Source organism: Halichoerus grypus, chromosome 8 (genome assembly GCF_964656455.1).
Source record: "Halichoerus grypus chromosome 8, mHalGry1.hap1.1, whole genome shotgun sequence".
Lineage (NCBI taxonomy): Eukaryota > Metazoa > Chordata > Mammalia > Carnivora > Phocidae > Halichoerus > Halichoerus grypus.
In genome coordinates, this window is record NC_135719.1 from 79126271 (window position 1) to 79141423 (window position 15153).

A 15153-nucleotide genomic window follows, 5' to 3' on the forward strand; every position below is an offset into this window, starting at 1 on the left:
CAGGGTGCCTGGGTGGTTCAGTCTGTTAAGCGTCTGCCTTTGGCTCAGGTCATGATTCCTAGCTCCCAGGATCCAGCCCCGCATCGGGCTCCGTGCTCAGCAGGGAGCCTGCTTCTCCCCCTCCCTCTGCCTGCCTGCCTATCTGCCTACTTGTGATCTCTCTCTCTCTCTGTCAAATAAATAAATAAAATCTTTAAAAAAGAAAAAAAGAAAGAAACGAGAGCTCTATCCATTATAAATGACCACCCAGATGATGACTCCTCCAAATCGAAGACAATCGCTATAGACATTCTCAGGACTGTGACCTCCCACAGGATACAATCCTAATGAAGGAATGGATCTCCTTGGAACTTTTTTCTGGCAGGATCTGCTGCAAATGAGGTCATGATATGGAATCTGTCCTGGACTGTTAATAGAATAGCCAGATCCACTGCTAGGGCCATTAAAGCGCAGAGGTCTCTAGATTCCCTTGCTTGAGTTGTACTAGACAACAGAAGAGCTTTGGATTACTTGGGGCTGCTCAAGGAGTCTGTGCCATCCCTAAGACTTCCTGCTGCACCTCACAAACAGGCTCAGTTGAAAACCACCAAAATACTTATATTGCCATCGTTAAAAGGAGTTTCTTTCAGCCCTCTAAGTCGGTTTAATTTTAAGTTTTCAGACCTTTTCAATGGACTCCCCATAGGACTTGAAGCCCTTCTAAGATCTGGATTACAAATAATCATATTTACTATTGTACTTATGTGCTCCTTTTTAATTATAATTAAATTACTGATGCTTTGTATATCTCGCTGTTGTTTGGCCATCCAAGATGTCAAAATTATGGTCACACAAAGGCTTAAAATGATCAACCACAGCTATCCATTGCCAATCCCTGAAGACAAGTCAACTCCATGGGCTTTTAAGATGAGGACAATGTCTAAGACTTGCTTCCTGAAAACCTCTTTGTTGCTGTGACTATATGCTCTCCCTGACATACATCATCTATAACATTTCACTTTCCCTCCTCTGTGGGACATGACCTTTTAGGAATGAACCTTCTGAGCTAGGTGGACAACAGATGATCCTATGGTTGATCATCAATGCTTTCCAAGGAAAGATCTTGGTCAAAAGGGAAAAATATGAAGCAAAAAATCTGAAATGGAATCATTCCTGTCAGGAAAAATGGAGCCAGGAAGCTATTAGGGAAGTGGGGCTTACGTAGTGCACCTCCGAGCAGAGCATAAACTTTATAGTTCATTCCCAAACTGCAACATCTTGGCTTCTTGCAGTCCCAGAAGGCAAACTGGAAATTCAACGGAAATTAGACTCTTTTGGCCAATCATAATTTTGCAAAACAACTTATGTAAGTCTTCTTGGAATCTCCCCCCACCCCCGGCCTTTTTTTACCCTTTTCCCCTCAGCGGAGGGGAAAACAATTTGGTTTTCCTCCGGAATCCAAGTCTCCCAAATTGTAGTTCCTAAGACCCCAAATAAATTTGTATTTGCCTTGCAGCCTCATTGCAAATTTTGTGTGACACAACTCAGACATGGGCTCACTTAATTTTATTCTGTAGTTGCAAGATGTAAGGTTTAAATTTTTGTCTTTTCAAATCTCTCGCGGTTTGCTCTAGACACAACCGGGGGTGGGGTTACAGATTAAAGGTTTCGGGGCTCTCCTCGGGCTTCTAGCCCTCTTCTCGCAGAGGCTTCCTTGAGGGAAACCGGCCTTGCAAACGGAAGTGAGGGCAGGGATGCAGTGCTAGAAGCCTCCAGGGGGTGGGGTGGGGCTCGAGTCAGGTTCCAGCGTTGGAAAGAACTCAGATTAAGTTGTTAGCCCAGCCTTGGGCAGTTGAATCTGGGTGTGTCACCATGGAGATAGGGGCCGGCTTGCGTGTTCGGCTGCCATTGGCTGGGGACGCCGGGCTGGGATAGAAGCCAGCCGCGAGTAACTGTGCAGACACTGTGCACAGCGCTCCCGGCGAGTACAGCTCAGCGCGGCGCTGCTCAGCGGACCGGATCCCAGAGGCCAAGGGCGGGCTCCTCGAGAGGGCGGAGGCGGCACCATGGAGAAGAGGTGAGGCGGCCGCCAGGCCCGGGGAACCTGGGGGGGGGGCGGGGAATGGTTGTCACCGAGACCTGGAAGCCCGATAGCGGGCCCCCAGGGGGCCAAGGGGGGGCACGAGTGCCCGGGAGAGGCAGAGAGGCCTGGCGGGGAGCCAGGTGTCGGGGCAGGGCGGCAGAGCAGTGAGGCGGCAGGAATCGAGCAGGGCTGGCGTCACGGGAGCAGGAAGGGGACCCGTGTAGTACGGTGTAGTCTACTTGGGAAAGGAGCCGGTGTGTTTGTGCGTGCACGCGCGCACTGAGGTGCAGGTGTCGCGGGGAGGCTTACTCCGTATCCCCCAGCCACCCCGACACGCATACAGGGAAGAGGTCTTCCCACCCCGTGTGCTTGTCACAGATTCCCGTTGTAGATTCTAGGTAAAGCGGCGAGATTCTTTTGGTGCCTGCATTCAGAGGAGAGAGAGCTCAAGTCCCACACAACACCTTCCCTTCCTTCCGAATTGGAGATTCAATTAAAATAAGTTGGAGTCGGGGCGTCTGGCTGGCTCAGTCCGTAGAGTATGTGACTCTTGATCTCAGAGTCGTAAGTTCAAGCCCCACCTTGGGCGTGGAGCCTACTTAAAATTAAAAAAAAAATTTTTTTTTTTAAGATTTTATTTATTTATTTGAGAGAGAGAATGCGCGCAGGAGCAGGGCGGAGGGGAGAGCGACAGGGAGAAGCTGACTTCCTGCTGAGTAAGGAGCTCAAGGGGGGACTCGATTAGGGGACCCGGAGATCATGACCTGAGCCTCATGATCCGAAGTGAGCCGCTTAACCGACTGAGCCACCCAGGCGCCCACCGACCCCCCCAATTTTTTTTTTTTAATAAATTGGGGATGGAGTCTCCAAGGAGAGAAGGAAATCCTTATTTATTGAACTGAGCAAAAGATTGTGCATTCCTCTCACTTCACACCTTTGAAAACTCTTCTGTCTGCTTTGGTCCCAGAAATCCCATTCCAAGTCACTGGCTTTAGGGATCGTGGTAACTCTTGGATGCACCCGGATCCAGGGTGTTCTTGGGAGACTGACGGCCCATGAAGAAGTTTGAATAAGCTGTTGCTAGATATGCTAGGTGTCCAGGGCTTCTCACTTCTTTCATTTCCTTTGCATCTCTTGGGGATGCTATTTGATTAACTTTTTACCATTTCGTTGCTTCTCTGCATCATCCTGTGGCCCCAGCTCCATTGTCCCCACCCGCATCCCTTTACCCAGCTACTTCCCTGAGGGTAGCCTGTTGTACTGTAGAGTCATCTAGTTTCAAGGCCTCTGCTTTTGAAGAAAAGGATTTTCTTTGGAGGTTTGGTTAGCTGTCTTCAGCTCTTGTCACACCTCAGTCCCATTCCCCTCTCCCCCAATCTTTGGTTTTTCCAGATGGGTGTTTGAGAATTGGATTGGATTGTGAGAAAAATTCTGAGTTGGTTCTTGGGGACGTATGGGTTCTGGGTAAGCATCAGTGGTTAGGTCTCTAAAGAGCAAAGAACCTTGAAGGAGAAAGGAGATAAAGAGAGCAGGGTGGAGCACACTGGCAGGGGCGAAAGCGGGAGAACTCCGTTCAAGTACTGTGGACCTGAACCCTGATTTATGGAGTCTAGGGTCTTTGGAACTTACAGATAAGTTTCTAATTCATTTTCAAACTGCACCTATAAAATAGGTGGGGATGATGACGTTCCTTTGCTTTATACTTGAGGAAAGACTTTGAAACACAGGTTATTTGCTTAAAAAGACAAAATTGAGACTAGAATCCAGATTGAGTTCTGCTTTCCTCTAGACCAGAAATAACTAAACCTGGTTTTTGAATCAGAATTACCTAACACTTCTGTAAAAAATACAGATCCTCGGGACTCTCCCCAGAATTCTGGATCTCTAGGGGTGGGCTCCAGAATTTGTATTTTTAACCAGCTGCTGCTGAGAAACTTGAGGCAGTCAGTTCTGTTTCAGCCATTGACAACCAATTCTGCTTTTTTGTGCTTACCTGGTCGCTGGTCTTGAATTACCCTTTGCAGTTACATATGACAGGGTCTGTATTGGTCTGGGTGTACCAGAAATATGGATGTGGGGGAACTAACTGGCACATAGATTTCTACCAGGAGTGTTCCCATTTCCTTTTTTTGTTTGTTTTTTTCGGGGGTGGGGGGGGGAGGTTAACCAAAAAAAGTATTTGTCTGAGGGAGGATGTGGAGGGTAAGGGTCCAAAAGGAAATTGGGTTTATTCCTGCCCTCAGGGTAGTCTTAATTACATTTTGAGTATCCTTTGTGATAGATAGGGTAGGAGGATTGCATTGGGCTTGTCATTGCCCTAAAGAAGGTCTAATCCTGAAACCCGACCCTTTTAGCCTCCTTGATTTGATTATTTCACTGTACTTCTCTGTAGAATCTATAGGCCCTTCCTCTCTAAATCCTTGCCATTAAGAGAGATATTAAACCTGCCAGTGATCGCAAAACTACAGTTGGGGCTGGGAGGTGGAAACATAGGTATCATTAACTTTTGCCCGGCTCTGGAATGAGGAGGGAGTTTCCCGGCAGTATTTTCTCGGTGGGTCTGATTCAGAAAGAGGAGTGGGGGGGTGGATGAGCTTAGTGTGGCTCCTCCTGAGAGCAAGGATCCTCCTCTCTGGGGCAGCTCCTAGGCTAGCTTCTGTGTCCCCTACCACCCCGGCACACCTCCCAGCCTTTCTGCACCGAAGGTCATTAGTCTGTGATGCCCTTGGGATGGGAGAGAAACTTACCTTGATTTTACTTTTCTCCTAGATTTGCGTATGATGATTATCAGAAAACGAGTGAATGGCTTCTGTGCCACACCAAGCACCGACCTCAAGTGGCAATCATCTGTGGCTCTGGGTTAGGAAATCTGGCCGATAAATTAACTGACAGCCAGAGCTTTGACTACAGCGAGATTCCAAACTTTCCCCGAAGTACAGGTACTGGCAGGGGGCCGCGAAGGACGGGGCCGAAGGATACTGATGGGATGCCGATGAGAAGGCATGCTTCTCTCATGCCTGCACCCGCTTGGCCTGTACAGCATTTGACTCAAGACAACTTGGTTACTAGAGAGGGGAAAAAAAGACCACCACGAATCAGAATGACTTTAGAAATCCCCCCAGTAGAGATTTCATAACACACAGGGCATGTGTGCGGCAGGGGGACCACGTGATGACATATTTCCGGTGCTGTAATGATTCTGAACTCCGTAAAGCTTTGCAGCACCTCGCTCCCATGCTGTTCCCCGCCACACACCATGTAGTCAGCACATCTACACAGCCCCTCTCATTTCGTCAGTCTGCAGATTAAATGGTAAAAGTAGTGCCCGTAACCTCCCAGGACAGTCAGGCGAGCCCTGTCCTACGTCTTCCTGCCATTCCCAATCTCCCCAGCTCTAGCTCCTGTCCCAGGATAAGGCACACACAAGTGCACAGCAATAAATGAACACACAGACTGCCATGTTCTTGTAGACCTGATTCACACTGACCCTTTGGAGGGGGAAAGCAGCAGATGGCCCCTATGCACATGGAGCTCTGTGGGATCTGAGGATAGCATATCCAGCAACCTAATAGCAGCTAGAAAACTCTAAGGCTACCCCTTAGAAAAGAGGCAGGTAGGGAGTACCTGGTGGGCTCAGTGGGTAGAGTATGCAACTCTTGGTCTCAGGGTTGGGACTTCAAATCTCATGTTGGGGGTAGAGTTTAAAAAGGGGGGGAAGCCATACCTTCAATTTATGAATAAGGAAAATAACGAATTGGGGTGACGCCCGAATCCTCACTGCTAATGTGAGATGAATTTTTGAGCGGGTAAAGATTGCCCCTAAGGTGACGCGCCTACTTTGCAAGATGCCTGGGAGTCGCGAGGCTCATCCCCCCGGTGTGAAAGGGGTCGAGCAGGAGCAGATCGCGACTCCCAGAGGTTGGGAAGTGCCTATTTCCTATAAGTAATAAACTGGGTTAACTCCGGGGTTTATGGGCCCCCTGTAGGCAACCCCCGGAGCGGCCCACACTTCCCTTCACTACTCTCCCATGTTGGCTGAATTTCTTAATTTAACAACATTTTTCTATTTACCACCTGTGAAACTCTGTTTTTATCTATGGTTCATGAACCTTAGGTTAATGACCTTAGCCAGTTCTCTGAGGAAAAGAGAGGGAAGGGCGGAGAGGCCAGATGAAATAAGGGCAAGGGTAGTTTATTTGATTTGCTTATTAATTCTCAGATAACTAACATCCATTGGTTTATTTATTAATGTTATAAATTTCTACCTTCCTTCCCTTTTTCTCCAGAGAATTAAGACTTTGCACAGATATTTTTCAAACCCTATGGAGCAAGATTGGGAGACCAGAGCAGGGAGGTGGGAGTGGGGTTTGGGGAAAGAAGTATTAAAAAGAGGGGGAGGGCGGGGCATCTGGGTGGCTCAGAGCCCTTGACTCTTGGTTTCAGCTCAGATCTGATCTCAGAGTTATAAGATGGAGCCCAGAATCCTGTTGGCGTTCAGTAGGGAGTCTGCTTAAGACTCCCTCTCCCTCTGACTCTCCCCCTGTGCGCGCTTGCTCTCTCTCTCTTTCAAATAAATAAATCTTTAAAAAGAGAGAGAGAGGGAGGGCAAAGTTTTCTTTTTTTTTTTTTCAAAATTTTTTTAAAGATTTTATTTATTTATTTGACAGAGAGAGAGAGACAGGGAGAGAGGGAACACAAGCAGGGGGAGTGGGAGTGGGAGAGGGAGAAGCAGGCCTCCCGCTGAGCAGAGAGCCTGACGCGGGGCTGGATCCCAGGACCCTGGGATCATGATCTGAGCTGAAGGCAGACGCTTAACCGACTGAGCCACCCAGGCACCCCGGAGGGCAAAGTTTTCTGAGGGAGATAACAATGACATTGGCTCCGCCTGTCCTTCTCTCCCACCCCAAGAAGGGTGCTGCACTAAGTGATTAGTGGATTAATTTTTAAACTTTATCGATCGACCTATTTGCTTTTCGGTTTCCTAACTCTGTTATCTCTGCTCTATTACTGGCAGTTTTTTTTTACAAGCTCTTTTATCTCTGACCATCCCTCAACTCTTCCTCTTGATTTGGGTCCCTCTCTCACACCACACATTCCCTCCAGGATAGGTGGTCCGGTCCATTAGAGGAGAAATGCCAGAGAAGGGAAATGGTAATAGTGGTTCTTATGTCCTGTGTGGAGAGTTATTTTGCCCTCCCACATCCCTGCAGGCCCCATCAGGGGCATGTATTCCTACAGGACTGTTTTGTGGGTCATAATGGAGGAGACTTAGATGGGTCCAAACTCAACCCCTTTGCCCCGCCGTTCAGTAGCCTCTTTGGGAAGCCAGAATATACCATGAGCTCCCTTTCAAGAGTGAGGAGGCACATGGTTTAGTTAGGGTAAGAAATAAGATTATACATTTTGAGAATTTTAAAATTTTTGGAAAAGTGATCTGTAATGACTACATTCACTGCAATTATTATTACCCACTTATTCAATTTTTTACTCACTTTCATTCTCTTGTAGTATGGCTTCCTTATTCTTTTGAAGTTTCTTTAAAAAAACCTCTCCTTCCTTTGCCTTGATATATGGTTCACATTGAACATCCTTACCTTCACATAGCCCCAATCTCAGGATGTACTTATATACTTATTTGTAGGCTTATGATTGATTTATTTCTGTCTCCACCAGACTTCAGCTTTCTGAAAGCAGAGATGATAATGTTTCTTGGGCTTAATTATGGCCTCACATGTTGAGCACAATGAGTTGGCTGGTAGTGGGTGCTCAGTGGATATGTGTTCTGTGAAAGCATCACCCCATTCTTTCTCCTTTCTATTTTACATACAGTGCCTGGTCATGCTGGTCGACTGGTGTTTGGGTTCCTGAATGGCAGGGCCTGTGTGATGATGCAGGGCAGGTTCCACATGTATGAAGGCTACTCGATCTGGAAGGTAAATCAGGGGCATAGCCTGGATGGATCTGGAAGAAGGGGGAGAGAGTTCTCAATCCTATTTTATTGCCTAGCTACCTGGGCTAGATAGATTTTGGTCCCCTCCTTTCTCCTCTTTCCTGATCTATATCTTGCATATCTGTGTGGGTGGATTGATGAAATTCTAAAGAACACTTTCTGATCTTTTATCTTGGGCTTGTAAGGTGACATTCCCGGTGAGGGTTTTCTTCCTTATGGGCGTGGACACCCTAGTGGTCACCAATGCTGCTGGAGGACTCAACCCTGAGTTTGAGGTCGGAGATATCATGCTCATCCGTGATCACATCAACTTACCTGGCTTCAGTGGTGTGAACCCTCTCATAGGGCTCAATGACGAAAGGTATGTATCTTGCCTTTTAATTTTTTTTTTTTTTTTTTATAGCTGGGTAGGGTTTAAGGACTTGTCTGGGAGTCAGGAGAGGGCTCATGTGGTTGCAATAATCTGAGATTCCAACCTGTGCCCTAGGTTTGGACTTCGTTTTCCTGCCATGTCCGATGCCTATGACCGGGATATGCGGCAGAAGGCTCACAGGGCCTGGAAAGAGATGGGGGAGCAGAGGGAGCTGAAGGAAGGCACCTATGTGATGGTGGCAGGCCCGTCTTTTGAGACTGTGGCTGAATCTTGGCTGCTTCAGAAGCTGGGGGCAGATGCTGTTGGTGAGAAGGGGAACGTGGCTGGAGGCTTAAAGAGGGAGGGACGTGGTAAAAGTAGGGATGGAAAGGGGTCAAAGATTATAGACCTGGATGGTAAGTTGAGAGAGGATCTAACTTAAGGGAAGGTTGAGTTAAACTGATTTGAAAGGTGTTGAGATTTGGTGTGTTGTCAGCCTCCCCACCCAGCCCTTAGGGCTTTAAGAGCTGCAATGCTGATGACCCATCCACGATTCCATACTATTTCTAAGGATTATTCTAAGAAATAGTATTATAGCCACTTTGTGTACCTCTGGCTGCAAGATGGAGCTGCATCCTTAGAACTGACTTCAAAATGACCAGAAACAGATGTAGAAGTAATGATCATATTTGTAAGTAATGTGTAAGGCCCTCTGAGGCCCCACTCTTTGAAGCAATACAGAACAACCTAAGCTAGACAGGAAATTAGCTGCTTCTTTGGATTTTTCTTTTTTTTTTTAAGATTTTATTTATTTATTTGACAGACAGAGATAGCGAGAGAGGGAACACAAGCAGGGGAGTGGGAGAGGGAGACGCAGGCTTCCCCATGAGCAGGGAGCCCGATGCGGGGCTCGATCCCAGGACCCTGGGATCGTGACCTGAGCCGAAGGCAGATGCTTAACAACTGAGCTGCCCAGGTGCCCCTCTTTGGATGATTTTTTGAGATGTTAAATTGTCAGTGGGGTAATGAATGGAGATGAGGCCAAAGGGTGAAGAAGAGTCCTTTGAGGATCCTGACGGCTGATCTCCTCTCTCTCCTCATCAGGCATGAGCACAGTACCAGAAGTTATAGTTGCGAGGCACTGTGGCCTTCGAGTCTTTGGCTTCTCCCTCATCACTAACAAGGTCGTCTTGGATTATGAAGCCCAGGAGAAGGCCAATCATGAGGAAGTACTAGAGGCTGGGAGACAAGCAGCAAAAAAACTGGAACGCTTTGTCTCTATTCTTATGACCAGTATTCCACCCCCTGCCAAAGCCAGCTAACCAGCCCTGGAGCGGTCTGGCCTCTCCATAATGGGATCCAAGTAGCTAGCTACTACATACTTCGGCCCCTTGCTGGTGTCACGTGCCTCTGCCCTTCAGTAGGAGGAGAAGAGAGAGGAAGATCCCTATCCTTCACCTCCCCCATTTCTCCCACCAGACCCTTCTGCACTGGCTCTTTTGCTCAGTTATCTCAAAGCAGTTAATCATCTCCTTCCCCCCTCTCCCCGCCCCCCCCTCCCCCCCCCCCGGCCAAGAGCTGGAACCCAAGCCCTGCTGTGTCTATGCCCTGGGTGTGACTTGGCTGTTGAACTTGGCACGGTAGCTACTGCTGTCCTTTTGCTGTAACGCTTTCACATTCCTGGGGACTCGGTTCTGCCTCCTCCAAAGCACTAGAGCCCACACGGGGGCTGGCCCAGTCCAATACCCCTTGGAGTTTTGTATTACCCTATTTTAAGAATAAAAAGAAAGATGAAATAATATATTTTTTGTGCAGTTTGGGATGAGGGTAGGGGCACAGGCCGAGTTTGGCATGAAAGACTGAGATCCCATGTCTTGTGTGACTATCTGCTTCTGAGACAAGCAGCTAAGAACTGATGAGGTGGTGTGTGAATGCACGGAAGGAGGAAAGATACAGATGTTAGAAGATAAAGAAAGAAGGGCTAACGACTGGCACAAGAGGGCCCCTTTCCTCAGACCAGTCTTGCCTCGGTCCTTTGCCTTCCGATTGTTTCACGCCCTGTCTGTACTCTCATGAGTATCTGAACTGCTTCGCTGGTCTCGGCTGTCCCACAGTTGCTATTTTCTTCCTAAGGCCTGATGATATTTCCTGTTGGTTTCTTTCTTCTCCCCTACTCTAACTTCTGCCGTAATTAACGGCACCCCTACATTCCTTCTCTGCATTCTGGCAATGCAGTGGCGAATACCTCTTTCTCTACTACAGTCACCCCGCTGCAGATTAGAGTCCTGCCAGGCCCAGGCAGACCTGTGAAGTTGGCTCATGCTTCGCTTCTCTTTGAGCCCCTCCTTCCGTCCTATTGCTTCATTTCTGGGTTCTAATCTTTCTCTTCACTTTTGCTTGATCAGAACCCGTCTGTGACACAGCATCCAGGCATTGCCCTTTGCTGGCTTGCTGCACTGTTCTATGCACTTATCAATTTGCATGCAGCTGGCCCGTGTGTCGCAAAACCACGCTACTCTCCCAGACCCCTTTGCCTTTTGAGAAAAGATCAAGTTGGATGAGCCACTAATAGTAGTGATATGTCAGTTGTCCATTGAAAACTTTTAAAAACCTCTGAAATCATCTTTTGTTTGATAACTGACCTACCTACCTGAGTCCAGCACAAAGAAAAAGCGTTCTGGAGTGGCCCTGTCCCCACTCTCTATCTCGTCAGTTCTTTGTACCTCCAGCAGCTCTAAAACCCTCCCTGGATCTTTAGGCGCTCTGCTAGCATTTGCCATGTGTCCATGAGAGCTGGTTTAGAGGGAAGTACTGTGTGTCCTTCAGATTATATGGACTCCAACTTGTTCGTTTAATGAGATGGTTTATAAATGTTTTTTTTTAATCAAGTTATTGAATTACCTCTATAACACACTCAGCCAAGAAAATGTTAAATTGAGAATATAACAATGGTCCTCTTAACTGCCCCTCAGTCTTAAGAAAGATGCATTTGTGAAACCATTAACTGTTAATAGAAGATGGTAGAAAATATGTACAAGTTGCATAGAATGGGAGCCTAACAGATAGACCAATTGCATACACTGGACCTTGAGGATTGGGCTGTTGAAGGAAAGTTTCATAGAAAACTTTGAGTTCAGTCCTAAAGGATGGAAGGGAAGAAAAGGATTTCACACCAGGTGAGCCAAAGCACAGAGCTATAAAAAGTACTAGACATGTTCATGGGTCACTGTCCCAACAGGTGTGATGAGAACAGAGGACATGAAGGCTCTAATGAGACACGGGCAAACATATTTGGAGGTTAGAAGGAGAACACATTTGGTGCTCGGCTTTCTTAGCCCTGATTTGCCTCATGGTGAGATGTCTCAGGAATGAGAATGGTGCCATCTGAAAAATAGATCCCAGAAAGACTCAAGTGGAATATTTAAGCACATCTCTAGCTTTTTAGATTTAGTAGTCCGTTTGCCCATTTGCCCTATTCATGATAGAATACTAGATTCAAGAAGAATGCATTTGGCATCCTAATTCAAGAGTCTTAATTTTTCGGGGCGCCTGAGTGGCTCAGTCGTTAAGCGTCTGCCTTCGGCTCAGGTCATGATCCCAGGGTCCTGGGATCGAGCCCCACATCGGGCTCCCTGCTCGGTGGGAAGCCTGCTTCTCCCTCTCCCACTCCCCCTGCTTGTGTTCCTGCTCTCGCTGTGTCTCTCTCTGTCAAATAAATAAATAAAATCTTTAAAAAAAAAAAAAAAAAAAAGTCTTAATTTTTCAGTTCCAAGTCAAAGTATGAAAAATAGGATTTGCTGACTTTATACAAGTGTTTATTATATTCATGTTGGGCCATTAAATATACCCTCATGGTAACAAAACAAAACTACATTCTTTATAGTAAGACTAAGGTACGATAAGGATAGTAGCTATACTATCGGCAAGTACTATTTAATCACATATAATGAGTATTCTAAATTCACTAGAGTACTAAGTTCAAGGCGTATGGGTTGGAGGGAGAAAACATGAACACAAAATGCCTTCAGTTTCTTTTTTAAAAGCAGCTTTATTGGGGCACCTGGGTGGCTCTGTTGGTTAAGTGTCTGCCTTGGGCTCAGGTCATAATCCCAGTCCTGGGATCGAGACCACCCCCGTCCTATCAGGCTCCCTGCTCAGTGGGGAGCCTGCTTCTCCCTCTCCCTCTGCCGCCCGCCCCCATCTCTCAAATAAATAACATCTTAAAAGAAGAATAAAAGCAGCTTTATTGAGATAATTTCCGTACAATAGCATCTATCCATTTAAAGTAAATAATTCAATGGTTTTCAGTATTTTCACAGGTAAGTGTAATCATCCCTACAGGAAATTTTAGAATATTTTCATCAACCCAAAAGGAAACCTTGTACCTTTTAGTTACTCTGCCCCCAACACTCCCTAGCCCCAAGCAACCACTAATCTACTTTCTGTTCTATAGATAGAAGTATTTTGGACCTTTATATGAAGGGAATCATGTAGACTTTGTATCTGGCTTCTTTCCCTTAGCATGTTTTCAAGGTTCGTCCAAGTTGTAGCGTGTATCAGTACTTTGTTTCTTTTTATAACCACGTAATATTCCATTGCATGGATATACTGCATTTTATCAAGTATCTTCAAAATGCCAACCAACTCAACCCAAACTGAATGTATCAGTTTAGGTGAGCAAGAAAATAAAAGCAAGTCAAGGGAGATAGGTCTGGGAAGAGTACCCAGAGAAGGGTAATTCTTGAAAACAGCCTGTGATGAGACTATTGCTCTCTAGAGGGGCCTGCAAAATGGATTTAAAAAGATTTTATTTATTTATTTATTTGAGAGAGAGAGCAGAAGTGGGTGGGGGGCAGCGGGAGAGGGAGAAGCAGACTCCCTGCTGAGCAAGGAGCCCAGACATGGGGCTCGCAGACACAGGGCTCGATACCAGGAATCCCAGGACCTGGGATCATGACCTGAGCCGGAGGCAGATGCTTAACTGACTGAGCCACCCAGGCACCCCCCCCAAAATGGATTCTCTTTGATCTCAGGATAGGTGTCAAAACATACACTTCAAGGCAGGCTTTCTGCCCTGGCCTTATCATGGTCATCTTTATCAATACCAATAAAGTTTATTAGTCATGTACTTTGTATATCCTAGACTTTGTATTGTCCTAAAAACCATAAAATAAATTAGTAAAAAGACAAACGGCTTCCAATCTAAATGGGAGACAGGATACATGCATAAAAGAAAAGGTGAATCAGTTGTGCCCTCTACACCTGCTTTTAGTCTTTTCCTATGTTGTCACCATTTGGAACATTTTTGAAAAAGGAATAATGTGTGAAAAGTAGCATATGCTAAGTGCCAATGATAAAATGTGCTACAGGGATTCAAAGAGAACCAGCAGGGGATGGGGAGTGGGAAGGGGCGGTGAGATTTGAGTTAGGCCTCACAGGAAAAATAGGTAAAGGGGATACAGCGGAAGGCACTCCATGCAGGCAAATTCAGGAATGTTTGATCACTGAACAGAACAAAATGGCAAAATTGAAGAAATCTTGAATGGGAGCCGTGGGAGATAGGGTGGAACGGGGCTAGATTGTTCAAGGGTCTGATCCCAGGCTGAGGAGTGAGAACCTTCTTTAGGCAAAATGGCCAGCCATTGAAGGCTTTTTAAGTAGGGACTGATGGGTGAAAATCATGCTACTGTTTTGATGGATAGAAACCAAACTGGAAGCAGAAAGGGCTGTTTTGATGGTAGAAACAAAACTTTGAGCGCATAGTTAAAAACTTAAGCACCGTAAGATGCGTACAGTGAAGTTTCCCTCGCATCCTGTTCTCCATCTGTCCTGTCTTTCCTTCCCCACCTCACTGGTAACCACTTAATAGTTTCTTGTGCATTCTTCCAGGATTTATAAAAAAAAAATAAATGCAAATACATGTTCTTATTTTTGCCTCTTATTATTCATGGAAGTTAATGCATTAAATGTGTTATCCTGCATCTTGCTATTTTCTTTTTTTTTCTTAAGATTTTATTTATTTGTCAGAGAGAGAGATTGTTACTTTCTTTTATGTCTTGGAGACGTTTTGCATCATATATTAGTGTGCTTTCTTGATGAGTTAGGTCAGCTCTGTCAAGGATACACACCTGTCACCTCAAGTTTTTTAGAAGCAAAGGAAGAACACGGCCTTGATGTTCTTTAGCCACTGCCCAGTCCATGTGTTGATTGCCATTAGGAGCCAGAGATAATACCACCTGACATCCCTTTAAAACAAGAAGGTGGGGGAGAGGGGCACCTGGGTGGCTCAGTCGTTAAGCGTCTGCCTTCGGCTCAGGTCATGATCCCGGGGTCCTGGGATCGAGCCCCGCATCGGGCTCCCTGCTCTGCGGGAAGCCTGCTTCTCCCTCTCCCACTCCCCCTGCTTGTGTTCCCTCTCTCGCTGTGTCTCTCTCTGTCAAATAAATAAATAAAACCTTAAAAAAAAAAGGAAGGTGGGGGAGAACAGAACTGTTCTTTCTGTGCTGTGCCCCCTGTCTAAATCTGATTTGGTTTTGATTTGCATTCCTTTTTTCTTTGTAAACTGGCATCTGCTTTTCATAACTACTTTGTGTTTCTAAAGGATATCTTTTGAAAAAACACTGGCTCTCTACCTGGTGTTTCTGTTATTGTAGATTTGGACTTTAATGAAAATGGAAAATTTCCAGTCCTTAACCTTTTCCCCAGATTTTTAGTTTTGGACTCAATTAGATTTGTATTGTTTGGAATGAATCCTTATTCCCTGGTATTTAGGTCAAAGATCTCCCCCAC

The 15153-nt window shown here is 46.1% G+C and overlaps 1 protein-coding gene and 1 non-coding gene across 2 annotated transcripts; both read left to right on the top strand.

Annotated features, from left to right (window-relative positions):
• Positions 1–1840: 1840 nt before the first annotated feature.
• On the top strand, positions 1841–10165 carry PNP (purine nucleoside phosphorylase). The gene is made up of 6 exons (XM_036118028.2): positions 1841–2056; positions 4832–5001; positions 7892–7995; positions 8198–8373; positions 8500–8690; positions 9469–10165. Exons 1-6 carry the CDS (start codon positions 2046–2048, stop codon positions 9684–9686), a joined length of 870 nt encoding a protein of 289 aa, XP_035973921.1. The 5' UTR covers positions 1841–2045; the 3' UTR covers positions 9687–10165.
• Positions 5783–5938, top strand: LOC118551911 (U12 minor spliceosomal RNA). The gene has a single exon (XR_004925298.1). It is a non-coding gene; the product is annotated as a U12 minor spliceosomal RNA (small nuclear RNA).
• Positions 10166–15153: the final 4988 nt, after the last annotated feature.